The sequence below is a fragment of the Eptatretus burgeri genome, chromosome 2, assembly GCF_056783735.1.
Source record: "Eptatretus burgeri isolate ZD-2024b chromosome 2, Ebu_testis_v1, whole genome shotgun sequence".
In the NCBI taxonomy this organism is placed as follows: domain Eukaryota; kingdom Metazoa; phylum Chordata; class Myxini; order Myxiniformes; family Myxinidae; genus Eptatretus; species Eptatretus burgeri.
Genome location: NC_140962.1, coordinates 52951117 through 52966116, shown reverse-complemented (window position 1 = coordinate 52966116; position 15000 = coordinate 52951117). Strand labels below are relative to the sequence as shown.

The window sequence follows — 15000 nt, the reverse complement described above, 5'->3', positions numbered from 1 at the left end:
GCACCCCTCTGGTTGGCTCACTCTGAATCTAATTTGAACAGACTACCCTATGGGGAAGCCAATTTAAACTCAAAAGTAAACTGTCAGTCCTTAAAAGACTCCTTAACAAAGGGGGAGGAGTGGGAGAGAGAGGGGGAGGGGAGAGAGAGGAAGGGAAGAAGGGTGGGAGAAATAGGGGTATGAGAGAGGGAGAGGGGTGTGAAAGGAAAGGGGGGGAGGGGAGGGGTCAGAAATAGGGGGAGAAGGGTCGGAGAGAGAGAGAGGGGTGGAGGGGGTTGGAAGAGAGGGATGGGGTGGGAGAGAGAGTTAGGGGAAGGAGGGAGAGGGGTGGGAGAGAAAGAGATAGGAGGGGGTGGGAGAGGTGTGGGAGAGAGAGGGAGAGAGAGATAGGGGTGGGGAGGGAGAGAGAGCGGGAGGGAGAGAGAGGGGAGGGAGAGGGGAGGGAGAGAGAGGGGGAGGGAGAGAGAGAGGGGGAAGGAGAGAGAGAGGGAGAGAGAGAGAGAGAGAGAGAGAGAGAGAGAGAGAGAGAGAGAGAGAGAGAGAGAGAGAGAGAGAGAGAGAGAGAGAGAGAGAGAGAGAGAGAGAGAGAGAGAGACAAAGAGGGGTGGGAGAGTGAGAGGAGAGGGAGGATGGGGAGAGCATGGGGGGATTCCAGCAGATGTGATGTCCATTTAACATCCATCCATGAGATGGCACACACATTGATGAATCACCCTCCCTGTGAAACATCGGGATGACAGTTTATAGCTGGGTCGGGATTTGAATCCAAGCTGAAGAGCTTAGAGCGATCATGCATACCTCTGAGCTATCCTGCTGTGATGTGACGATTCATTGCCTTGTAACAACTAGAAACACTTTTTACTCATTGTAATCATCTAATTTATTTTGCCTTCCCAACTCTGCAGTTGTCCCCACAGAGAACTGTGCCGCAGTATCACCATCGAAGCTTGAAGAGCGCTCACCAAGTGGCTTAACCACACAAGCAAGCACACCAACCAAACAGTTGAAGAAACTTTTAAAAACAAAACGTTAATTTTTTTTTACATGTGCAGTATCTATCTACGTTGAAGTGACGGGTCATATAATGAAAGAATATCGTACAAAAAGGGGAAATGTGATGTAAAATAAAATTGCACATTTTCAGCAAGCGAGTCACCGCCTAAAGCACTGCACGGAAGCGAGTAGGCCCTGAACTTTTTTCCAAGTCGAATGAAATATTCAGTGTCAGTGTGAATACTTTTCCATATAGTCCGAGTGTTGGCCAGAAAAGCGTGCATTAGGGTCCGCACCATGTTTTTCTGCATTTTTGTGATCACCAGACCATCTGAATGAATATTCCGATTGATGCCACTCTGGCACCCTTGAGCATTTTTGTAGAAACCCATTAATATGCAAATTAGCGGTGGCCATTGTCGAAATTACTATTTTTCTTAATATCTCCAAAAGTAAGCATCCAAATAGCCTGGTTGAGGTGTCTACACCCATGTTTTTAGGGTCACTGGTCATGATAAACCATAGACTCCAAAAGAGAAGGACTGGAACCTCACGATCTCAGGGTTTGTAACTTGAGTCTGAAGGATTAACTTGAGTCCGGGGCTAAAATGACTTCTAGAAGGGCGAGAGACACGATCTCGGGATCCGTATAGGGGTTTTTGAGGATGGCGAGTTCAATAGTGTCATGTTCAGCACCACCTGAAGTCATGTTCAAGGTCAAAAGGTCATATTTCAAGGTCAAGTTACTGAATTTTGGTATTTTTTGCCCGTTTTTGTGTCTAACTCATAGAGGAAAACTTTTGTAAAGTCTTTGACAAAACATGACATTGTGCACCTACTGCACCTACTTGCTGATTTCTATAATCGTTAACTAATGTATGTTTTGTTTGTTTCGCTTTCAGAAACTGTCCAGCTGGTGATCTCACAGGATCTTCGTGTTGTTTCCTGCTTTGGTGACAATATGCCACGTCATTGCAGCTGCTTTGGTTGTCGAGGAAACTATGATGGGATGCCTTATGTAAAGGTCATATCCTTCCCAAAAGATCCTGAGGAGAGGGAGAGATGGATATTGGCAATGCCAAATGAGAAAGAAAGCTTGAGGTGCTTAAAGGAGGTATATATTTGTGAGACACCTTTCAATTGTGAATTGGGTGTCAGTTAGGGGTGGCAAACGACCCAAAGAACCCCCATCAATATTTCCTGGAGTACCGAAATCAGTTTTGAAGCAGGTGACCTCAGCCCCATGCCCAACATCATCTTCTATGTCAGAATCAAGAGCTAAGAAGATGCAGGCAGCTGATGAGGCTGCAGACAATATCCAAGATTTCGACCACTTCTGTGCTAAAATCAGCTCCTATTTTCCTGGCTTTAACGTCATAAAAGACCAGGAAAACCTTTACCTATCAAGAACTGATGCTACTGGACAAACTGTCAAGCAGTTCTTTCATTTCCAACAAGTTCACTCACCTTTTGGATTTCTATTCTTGAATAGAGTTGAGAAAGATGGGATTGAGGTGCCCAAACGACTCTTTCCTTTGCAGAAGAACAGTCTGCTCTCAAAATGGTCCCAGATTAGATCCATAACTGACCAGGTAAACATCTATGAATGCACAAGCAAGGAAATTCTTCACCTTGTAATAAGCCAGCTCTGTTGGATGACTGAGGCACACGAGCTTCCTCATTTCACCTTCTTTCTGTCACAGCTGCATCTTATATTCAAACCTCTTGATCGTCGCCGATTTGATACTGATACTATGATTTTCGCAATGCAACTTCACAACATATCACCCAGTGCATACAAAATGATTCGTCGATCCGGCTTAATCATTCTACCATCAACGAAAAAGGTAAAACAGATGCTTGCTAGTAGTCAGCAGGACACCAACCTCAAAACCTTGTTCGACCAGCTTAAACCACAGCAGCGTTTGGTCAATTTAATGTTTGACGAGGTAAAGCTGGTCGAGACATTGCGAATTTCTGGAGGGCATGTTGTAGGATATGCTCAAAATGCAGCAGCGGGTGGTGAACACGAAATGCTTGCTTCACATGCTATGGTTGTTGAAGTTGCCTGCCATTTCTGTGGTCCACGCTATATTCTACGCATTTTGCCCTGCAACAAACTAACTGCCGATCAGCTGAAGGAACTCCTTATCGAAGCTGCATCAGCCGTAGTTGGTGCAGGCGGTACTGTGATTTCTTTGATATGTGACAATTGCAATACCAACCGCAGTGTTTATTCAAAACTTGGAGGACCAGGAAGTTGCCAAGTGCTGTCAATTCAAAAGCAATCTATGTTCTTAGTGTACGACTACATGCATATCTTCAAAAATGTTCGCAACAACTGGATTACTATTGATGGCAAGACACTCTCATTTGTCGTAGATGGTAATGAGTACAAAGCTTACTGGAGTGATATTCAGAAGGTTTATGAGATCGACCGGGCTACTCCTATTCGCTTAACCAAGCTGACGCACACCGCTGTTTTCCCCAAGCCCCTTCAACACCAGAGCGTACCATTGGTATGCCAAGTGTTCAATGACAAGACTGTCGCTGCTTTAAAGACCTTCAAGGATTCACTGGGCATCAGCGAAGGCACAATCATCCTCACCCAGATAATGAGTGAGTGGTTCAAGATGATGAACATGAAAGACCGTTTCTCAACTATCCATCTGCACAACGAATCCAGACAGCCTTGGACAGCAGACTGTACAAGTTTCCCTAGGCTGTAGCAGGCCTGCCAAATTATATCTACCTGCGCATTGCAAGGAGGTGGTGGTCGTAAGCTGAAGCAAACTCAGCAAACTGCTGAAGCCTTCACTGTGTCCACACGTAGTAATGTGGAGGCTGCCAAATTGCTTCTGGCAGAGAAAGACTTTGACTACGTTCTTCCTGCTATATTTGCAGATGAAGCCTTCGAAAAGTTTTTCGGCCAAGCCAGGCAAAGAAGCGGTGGAAACTTCGACATTGACGTCGTTGACATTATGGATGCAGCTAAAATTGTAAATTTGCAAACACTCATTAAGCATGACATAATGCCAGAATCTAGTTCTCGTGTGATTGATTGTGACAAGAACTGTACAACTTCCATAAATCCAGATGAGCGAAGTGAACTCATTGACGAGATTACTCAAGACACTCAGGATCTCTTGGGGTCTGACGATGCCCTTAAGCATAAAGTAGTTTATTTGGCCAGACACCTTGTTCATAAATATGGCGATAGCACGAGTATGGAGGAGATCATTGATGACGAAGATGGTAACGAGGTGTCATCTGAGTTTCTAGATAATTTGAATAGAGGTGGATTGAGTGTGCTGACTATGTCAACCGTCTTTTTTGTACATAATGCCTATAATTTGTATGACAAGACTAAAATGCGTTGCCGATTTCATTTTGCTGAGCTGTTATCCTCTGTAGATGCACCTTTAGCTCGTAGTGATGCCGCATGTACTACTTTAGCTAACATTCTATTGAAAGCTCATGTCCTCAATGTAAGTGACAAAGAAAAAGCTTTGGGATGCCTCAGGAGGCAAGAAAAGCTCTCCACCTAGTGATAGACATATACATAGTTGTAATAGGCATAGTGTTGTGACATGCATATAATGTTTATGTAATACGATATATGACAATAAATATCAAAGTTTGACAGCTCCACACACTTGCATCTTATTACAATCAGCCATCTCTCACCGTTTATGAGTTAGACACAAAAACGGGCAAAAAATACCAAAATTCAGTAATTTGACCTTGAAATATGACCTTTTGACCTTGAAGATGACCTCAGGTGGTGTTGAAAATGACACTATTGAACTCGCCGTCCTCAAAAACCCCTATATGGATCCCGAGATCGTGTCTCTAGCCATTCTCGAAGTCATTTTAGCCCTGGACTCAAGTTAATCCTTCAGACTCAAGTTACAAACCCCGAGCACGGGAGGTTCCAGTCCTTCTCTATAGGAGTCTATGTGATAAACCCACTTAAAATTTGATAACATTTAAATTTAGCTCATTAATATGCAAATTAGCAGTCACCATTATTGAAAATGTCGATAAATATACATATAGATTGACAAAAAAAAAACACTTCAGTCTTTGTGAATACAGATCACTTTATTATTCATACAGATTCAACAATTCGACAGTATGCAATGAAAGCAGCTAACAACATGAACAAAAGAAGACATTCCTGTGTAAATCAAATGTTCATATATATATATATATATATATATATATATATATATATATATATATATATATATATATATATATATATATATATATATAAAAACAGGTTTGTAAACCTTATGAAGGCTACTTCAGTGCTTGGTGTCTCTTTCAGTGTCACAGTCATCATCAAGGGCAAATGTAGCAGCTGTCTTGGTGTGCTCATTCCTGCAGCCAGTATCTCCATGGCACGTACTGAAAACTGTGCATGGTAACTTGGCTGCTGTGCAGCGGCATTGAGCTGTGTCGCATTGCTTGTCAGAGGAACATCCACATCGTATTTGCTCCAAGGTCTCTGGTGGTGCAAGAGCGACGTTGGGCGGCAGCATAATTGGAAGTAATGATCTTGATGCCTCACCACGTTTCCATCCGTACTGAGTGGGATCCAGAGGTGGTGGCTGCAGCTCAGCAGCTGACTTCCATATTGCTGACTGGATATGAGCGCGTCGCACGTTTTCTTCAAAGGACTCTGTAGTTGGAGGCAGAGCCTTTAGGTCTGGTGCTTTGATGGCATTTGGTTTCGCCATCTTCATAGACCACACTTCTTTGCGAACATCAGACATGTTGCTTCTCTCCTTGCTACCATAGCGAAAAGCCATGAACCCAGTGGCTTCGGCGATGACATCCTCAATAGATGCCTCCACATTCCCAAGTTTTTGAAGTGAATGGCCTGCTGTGAGTGTCTTCTTGCCAGTCCGTTTACCTCTACCATACATCTGGGCAACGGTGTCGCAATCTGTCAGTGCGTGTAAAGCTAGTAGGTCTTGCACCATCCCAGCATGCTTTCTGGCAGTGGCCCCAATGTCGATCAACGATCGGCCAGGACATGTTGCTTCCATTGTTATGCAGCATTGCAGATGAAGTTCTGCGAAGTGATACACAAGCAGATGAACACATCCGTATCATCACAGATGACTGTGATGCATTTTGCACCATCTTCGGCAACTTTAGCGACTTGCTGAATCATGATGACATCTGCCTCTTCATGCGTCGTCTTCAAATCAGTGCGACACCTTTGGGCTCCATGGTGTATTTCCACTGGGGTAGACTCCTGTAATGATGAAGCTGTGTTGGCTCTGCTTTCTCTGTTGACTAACGTCAATCAAATTCTGGCAAATCAGTTCTCAGTTACTGACAGAACCACCAGCTGTGGAGGCAGTGGAGTCTGGCGGTTCAACCTGTGGTGCCTGCTAGCTTGCTGCCCAGCTCTTGCTAATCTTGTTCCACTCTTGATGCTGAAATCATGATATCTGTCAAATACCAGATATACATCTGATTTGACCACCTTTGCCATGATGTCGCTCGTGAAGTTGTCAACAAAGTCTTGCACAATTCCACTGTTAGGCCAATGAATAACCAAGAGGATTGCACAACCATCCAAGATGGTGACTTCAGGTTGTGGACCCAGTCTTGTTAAGATTTCCACTTGGTCTTTGCTATTCTCATCTCCCCCTTTTCATCGAACATTGATGTTGGCACAGGTGCAAGCTCGTACTCCAAGACGTCACATAGTTTGATGTTTCAACTTTGCTGGAGTCCCATGACCCTGGAGTAGATGAGATTTAGATCACAAACCTCAGTAGATCCCACACGCATGACTTTCCGTGTCACTACCATACTTATGACTCGTTTCGATAAGGGAGCGTTGAATCCTGCTGGCCAGCTTTCTTCATACGAATGCATCTGTGCTCGGCCAATGTCAACTCCCCTTGGCGCGTTCACCTTCTCCGGTCCAATTCTGCCAGTTACAATGTTGACAACTCTGTCTGCATGTTCGTTTGGGTCAAGTGGGTCGATACAGGACTGGAGTTTTCTCCTTATCTTATCTCGGTCCTCTGCATCAGATCGTATGTGTGATGGCTTCTCTTCCTTGTGAATGGTCACCTCTGTGACTATGTGCCCCTCAGTCATATCTGTGAGATCGTGGATTAGCTGACTAAACTAAATAGGCCCACTTCATCAGTGTGGAAGGCTTCAGTGTAATGCCAACGATTCCATGTATGCCATGACCGTAGCGCATGAACGTAGACTCAATGTACATATCCCACAATATGCCGTTCCATCGGACCTTCTTGTGCCGCATCATGTGATCTTTTAAGAACATTTCCAGAATGTCTCCATGAAGCCTTTCCATCGATCGAAGGTAGTCGAGCCCATATCTAGCATCGTTGTGATGTCCAGCCACAAAGAAGTAGGGGAGCATCTCCTTCATAGCCCAAAGATGCAATGGCCAGTCTCCTTCACGCTCAGCATGAACAAACGCCATCATGATGAATACAGGTTTCACAAGGTTCTGTGCCCATAGCTGTGTGGTCATGCTCTTTGTTGCTTTGGTTTCAAGAGTGTCCATTAAGTCTCCATGACTTTCTGCCTGAGCCACGAAGGACCTCCTCTGGAACCGCTTGACCGCTGGAACGAAGGACCTCCTCAGTCACCAATCGCAGGGCCCTGAAGTTTTGGGGAAACTTTTTTCCACCAAGCATATGAGCAACACTTCCAAAGGCAGATTTCATCACGTCTTCCAGCCCACTTTCAGCCATCAAGTTCCCCACACAACCGATGAAACTCATAAGGGTGTGCATGCCGCCCAGCCTCGGTATGAACTGTGTAAATCGCTCAGGATAAACCCATTTAACATTAACAGCCACTGGATACAGCTGTTGGTCGTTTGTGAAGATGGTTACGGTTTGTCCACACTCTGCAGTCAAGCGTTTTCCCTCCTCCATTGCTGTAAACATCATGTCCTGATCAGCTGGATCCATATTTATGAGTGGTGTATAAATGGCCCTCGTTGCAGGTTGGATGGATTGTCCTTGCTCTCTGCAGAGCTTCGTATTAAAGCCACCAAACTCTGGTGTGTTCTGATCAGAAGTGATTTGCTTCAGAAAAGAGAGATCCATATCTTGAACTCTCCTAAGTTGTATAGCTTGATGAGCCAATACGCGGAGAGGTAACACCACACGTGTGGCTTCTTCAACTGGCATCGCTGGTTTCTCAGGTCCCTTGTACCTTTGAACCGAAATGTCTTCTGTCACAGGTGTCTTCATTTCATCATGGGTCAATCGTCTGATGATGGCTTCATCTTCAGATGTGGAAGATATCTCCTGATCTTTTATGGTAAGTAGTACTGCAAGAGAATGTGTTGAAATGAGTCTATTCTGGGATGAGATATTTGTGTTGAAGTTGTCAGCAACAACCTGAACGAGGCCACATTCAGCATTGGCGGTTCCCCTAATCCCGGAGTGAACAGTTGCAGCCTTTGCTGCTGATCCCTTGAAACGCTGAAACTCATCAAAGGAACAGGTCACGTGATAGTTGTACAACTGCTCGATGAGGCTTTTACGACTGACTGTAACACCTAGTGCTATTTGGAGTGTAGTTGGTCGATTGGTGATCATATTCGTTATGATGTTTCCTATCAGAGCTCCTGGAAGTATGCAGTCCAGTTTAGCTGATATTTTGGAGAGTAGCAATTGAAGGGTTGAACTCACTGTTTCATTAGCAATATCTATATTAATTCTAGTCTGATAGGAACTGGGGTCGGATGACAACTGCTTAGATTCCTGTTCAACCTTCTTGGCAATTCGTTCTATGGAAACATCAATGGCGTCATCTTCATCTGATGCTACTAAGTTGATCGCAGTAGACGCTCTGCTGCGAAACAAGATTAAACTCGCGACACCTTCACCAGACAGAACCAGAAGCTCAGAGCCAAGTATATCCAACAATTTGAATAACAGGGTTCGTCGAGGGTATAGCTTTCCTCCATGATCCTTGTACATATTGTAGACTTCTACTGAATTCCAGATGAAACTAGCGACACCTTCACCAGACAGAACCAGAAGCTCAGAGCCAAGTATATCCAACAATTTGAATAACAGGGTTCGTCGAGGGTATAGCTTTCCGCCATGATCCTTGTACATATTGTAGACTTCCACTGAATTCCAGATGTGCAACATGTCGTTTTTCATCGATAGGATGGTAGAACTGACAGCTGGCTCAATGTACTGAGTTTCTCTGCCACTGTGTGCTGCTGCTGCAACAGAAGGGGGTGCATCAAGGACTTTCTGCAGTCATCGTGATATCTCGCATCAGCAGCATGAAGATCGCCGATTGCACCCATTAATCGTATCTTGACCTGGTGTCCTTCTTCACCCTGGCGGGAATCAATAACATCAAGAAGTGTTTGTGTGAAAGTTGTCCGATCAACACGATCTCCAGTCCTACAAAGGAGAACTCGCCACCAACGATTAGGATTCTTCTTATCAAAGTCCATGATGCACTTTTCTCCGCAGAAAATGCAATGTTCTTTAAAGTCAAACACTGTCGTCTTTGAACGGCGGCTTATTTTTCTTGTTGAAGCATCTTCCAAACAAACATTACTCATTCGTTTCAAGTGTCTTTCTATGTATGAGCGTGATGTGTACGTTGACACAGAGTCTCTATGGCATTTGAGCTCGATAGATTTGTCTGCCTGTAATCTCTGTTCAAGCTTTCCATGTATACCATCTTGTCTTGCTTTGCTTGACCGGATGATACTTTGCACTCTGTCTGAACCAACTGTTACCAGAGGTTTTCCTGCTTTAATTGCATCGCAGGGACTGAAGAAACAGTCTCCCATGGTGATGGAGCCTCAACCTGTAAAAATAGGGTAATTATAAACATCAGTAAACATTTAATTTCTTTGTTCGTATTTTTAAAAAATTCTCAGGAAACAGGTTCCACCCTGTGTACTTTTAAAAATCAATAAAATACACAGTTGCTTTCAGACAGATCATGTTAAATAATAATAATAAAAACTTGCTTGCAAATATTATCGATCATTTTACTGTATCAGAAGACATTACTCTTACTTAAAACTCAGTTCTCCATGTTTCTTTCATTACATTACAAGCCTCAACTTACTTGATCAGAAACAGTTCATGCTGTTGATCTTCTGAGGTCAGCCATTTCTTCACAACTGTACTGGGGATAAACGGCTCTGTGCAAGTTATTTTCAAACAGTTTTGTTGTTGTTGTATAACTGTACTGCAAAAACGCTGATCAGCTCAGACAAATTCAGGGGGTAGGGTTATGCTAATTTGCATATTAATGAGCTAAATTTCAATGTTATCAAATTGTAAGTGGGTTTATCATGACCACTGACCCTAAACAGATGGGTGTAGACACCTCAACCAGGCTGTTTGGATGCTTACTTCTGGAGATATTAAGAAAAATTGTTATTTTAATAATGGCGACTGCTAATTTGCATATTAATGAGCTAAATTTAAATGTTATTCAATTTTAAGTCAGTTTATCATGACCAGTGACCCTAAAAACATGGGTGTAGACACCTTAACCAGGCTGTTTGGATGCTTACTTCTGGAGATATTAAGAAAAATAGTAATTTCGACAATGGCCCCCGCTAATTTGCATATTAATGTGTTTCTACAAAAATGCTCAAGGGTGCCAGAGTGGCATCAATCGGAATATTCATTCAGATGGTCTGGTAATCACAAAAATGCAGAAAAAATATTGTGTGGACCCTAATGCAAGGTCATCTTGAAAAGTGGTGTTTGACATCCGGACTAATAGGAACGGCTGGCTTGGCAGCGGATTCGCGATCGTTGATCAGTCATTTTGACACCATGAACCCAGAGACGCTGGAATGTCAAGCAATGTCCAAATTAGAAAAAGAAGCAATATATATATATATATATATATATATATATATATATATATATATATATATATATATATATTTTTTTTTTTTGCAGTCGTAACTAATGCTGAAATCAATAAAGAAGTTAAAATTTTGAAATCGGGCTGATATTGAGAGACAGTAGAGGTTATGGCATGTGCGGAAATGAAATAAAGCCACAAAGTGACATTAACACTGGCGTCTCCAGACATTTATAAGCATTGCAATGTATCCATCGATTTGTAGGCATGTTGATCATGCATCCAATGATATAAAGTGAGGAAAGTGAAAAAAAAAAACTTTATCGTGACGAAACCATTGCAGCCTGTTCCAGGTCAAGGCATTGTTGAGCAGACCAAACAAAAATGGTGAATAAGAACCCAGCGAGGGACGAGGTGACCAACGATGAGCCTTGATAAAGGATAATTAAATAAGGCCGTTAATCATCTTCAAAAGGGGTGTTTTAATTAATCCAAACACCAAATTTCCGCTCATACACTCTTTTGGAGTTCCCTTAGTATGCATGCAAAGTTTGGGGTCGCTTGGTTTCATGGTTTTGGAGTTATGGAGGAGATGGATTGACACACACTGACATTTATTAGAATACAGTGGCTGCACAAAGGAGGTGAACATATTTTTGTTTCAAACCCAGGTTTTTTTATTTTATTCTCGGGAGCGATCGAGACAGTGGTCTGTTGCCTATACACTGCCCAAATAACGATGTAGCATTCTCTCGAGGAAGGGCCTTTACTGCGGAGGTTCTTTAGGTTCTTGTTATATGATACTTTTAATGATGTGTATAAACTATATATGCATCAGGAATAATATAATTGTTTTCGGGTTGTTTATTGGTGCAATTTGGCTGCTCACGGTCACTTGAGAGTTGCAATTCCACGGTGTTTCTGCATAATTGCATGGGATTGTGAGTTGTACAGATGACCGTGATGGGCCATGCCAGGTAGGAGCCATGCTGTTGCTTTTGCTGTTTCGCTTGAGGTTGCTGTGAAGTCGGTGATGACATCATAGTCAGGTGGATCGGGGAGGGGAAAGAGTCTTCCACCGTTTCAATGAGGTTAAGAAGAAATATGTAATGATGGATGTGGGAATGCCCTTTTGCTTTTATGAGCAGGAGGCAAGGAGGACAGAGGGGTGGGGTTGTGAGAGGGGAGCAAAGATGGGACAGATTTGGGATGGGAGGTTGAGACTTTGGGTGGGGGGGGGAGGGTGTTCATGAGTTGTGGGGGAAGAAGTGATGGGGGGATGGGGTGGGGAGGGGATTTAAAGGCTTGGAGTAGGGAGGGTATTAAAGTTTTAGGGTTGGGAGGGGGAGGTTGAACACTCGGCTGTTAGAAGGCAGGGGTTGAGGACTTTTGATGACTTGGGCTCTGTGAGGGTGGGGGGAGTTGAGGACTTCAAGTCACATTTTACATTGAGTGGATGTTCCCTGGGTCCCTGCTGGTATATATGAATAAGCATCAATAATCATGAGAACATCAAATAGCACAAAAAAGCCATGTATCGTATGCACACTTCATTTTACCAACAAGACAGCCCGTCCTGATAGCCTCGAGGTATGCACACTGCCCCTCTGAGCTGTCTAACCTGGGTTAAAATCTCAAACCAGTTCTAAAATGCCAACGTGGTGTTTCTCAGGCAGTGTGAGGCATCCCTGTGTGTGCCGTCCCTCGGGTGGACGTTAAACTGGGCGTCATGTTTGGTAACATAGTAGTTGGAGGTTAAAGATTCTACAGCTTGCCAGCACCATGAACAAATTCAAAATTCCTGCATAAACCAACAGGGGCCACTGCAAAAGCAGCACAGTCACGCGTCAGCATTGATGCAACTCGTGGCCCAAATCCAGAACTTAATGCCAGTCTAATATACCTTCGCGAACAACAACATGCGCTGAAGAACATCTTTTAATGGCACATTGTTCATATTACTGAAGATGAGAACAGACACAGCACTACTCACAGTGTGTACACATATCCAATGGGTAGCTCATCTCATTCCCCTGGAGACGCAGAAGAGAGGGACAACAGAAATTGAGAGCATGTATATCATGTAGAACAAGAAAAGCCACTAAGAATGTTTATTATTATTGGGTTTTTTTTTTCAAAAATGAATTTACAATAAGTAAGTGTCAGAGCATCATGATTACAACGTGTTTCGTGAGACCCAAAAGCCAAACAAAATATTCCCATAAAAATATGAAGTGTGCGGATTGAAAAGTTGAAATTATTGAGGAGCACACATTGCACCGGATCTTTGCATTTCCCAGGAGAAGGGGTCAACCGCATCTCGACGTGGAAATAAAAAGAGTGGTGGGAGATAGGTTGTAGCAAGGGAAGGCAGCTGGAGATTAAACCACCAAACATCGCCTTGCGATGATGGAGCGATTCATGGCACATGTGACAACAGGCTAACGTCGGGGCGGGGAAGCAATGCCAACGTCTGACAGCGAACAAGAGTGCCATTCGAGCACTATTCGTAATTATTATATTTTGTGCCATCAACAGCTCCGATGAATATAATAAATTAACCGATTAAAAAAAAAAAATTATTTCCATGCATTGTTCATCATCGAGAACGGGAAAAACGCTACTGTGACGTCACAAAAGGAGAAAAACGGTTAAAGGTGTGTGAGCATTGTCCGCCCAGTAATAGTGTGCTATCGGTACAAAAAATGGCACGGCTCCTGGCACAGTGAAGAAGATATTTCATGCAATAAGATGGTAAAAAAAAAACACAGTATGGCGAGTGTGTGCTTCCAGAATGGGAATCATGTTGGAGAGGCAAACGGAGCAAGATTCATTTTACAATTTCAGGGGAACACCCTCAGTTACCACTGTAAACAGAAATTGTACCTCCCACCTCGGCAGCAAACATCGAGCGTCCCATGGGTATCTACCAACGACATGATGTGCTTACACTATGACTATTCACGTTCTGCACACTATTCATAGTCTGACAGGACGGTGCGCAAGTCACGCAATCGCCTTCGAGCCGTTTCGTTGATGGAGCTTTCGAGGCCAACGATATGAACCGTCATATCGGTGCTGATTGGACAGGGTGCTACGTCACAAAGTGTCTGGTCCCACAATACGGCGGGTAAAGGGGAATAGAGGCGTTAAGCTGGGTGTCCTGTTGGCTCGCATTCGTCGCTGGACCAGCAAAAGATTCCACGATGTATTTTGCGAAGAGTCGGTGAGCTATCACAAATTCTTGCCGCATTCAGTCGAATGTCAGGCCTCGCCAACCGGTTCGTGAAAGACTTGTGGGGAAGGTTGTGGGGGGGAGGGGTTAAAAAAAAAACTTTCCCCAACCAACCCCACACAAGAAGATGGGAACAATTGGGGCCAATGAAGTATATTAGTCAGCTGTTATAGTGGTAATATCATACTATTCGTATTTCATCGGAGCGTACAGCTACTGATGGCAACTCAAAGAATCGTTCGAGAAGGACATTTGGCACATCACGCCCGTGCCGTACGTATGGTGCCACTCCGCCGTGAGTTTGCTGTTGCATGAACAGCCACTCGAAGCCTCCACTCCACGTGCTGCATCATTCAAGGATCATTGAGTGCGTGAGCAACGGGGGCACGTGCGCGCTCCCAAGGCAGCGACATCCATCAATAATAACACGAGAATAATTAATTAATAATAAATAAACACAAGAAAAACAACAGGTTACCCAGTCCATTCGACTGGGTACCCCGATCATAATGATGATTAAATATATAATATTGCATAATTAAATATATAATAGCAACAAAATGCAGGTGGGCGCCCAAAGGTAAACGCAATAACAACAATAAAAACGTAGCTGTAGCTGGTGGTACTCTCATGATACGAAGTATAGTGTCGTTGTAGTTTCATTAAAACGATAATTACAATTGTTTCGTGTGATTATTATATTTTGTGTCGTCAACAGCTCTGAAGAATATAATAAATTAACCGATTTGAAAAATAAAAATAAAAAAAAATTATTATTCCCATGCATTGTTCATCATCGAGACGGAAAAAAAGCTACTGTGACGTCACAAAAGGAGAAAAACGGTTAAAGGTGTGTGAACATTGCCCCCCCCCCCATTAATAGTATGCGATCG

General features: G+C 43.4%; 1 protein-coding gene across 1 annotated transcript in view; it reads right to left on the bottom strand.

The window, feature by feature from the left end:
- LOC147032054 (calcineurin subunit B type 1-like) overlaps window positions 1–15000 on the bottom strand; it is a 79750-nt gene that overhangs the window by 64518 nt on the left and 232 nt on the right. Inside the window, exon 2 of the mRNA XM_085869341.1 lies at window positions 12866–12905. Within this exon, the coding sequence (XP_085725467.1) occupies window positions 12866–12905 (40 nt within the window). The remainder of the gene's footprint in view (window positions 1–12865; window positions 12906–15000) is intronic.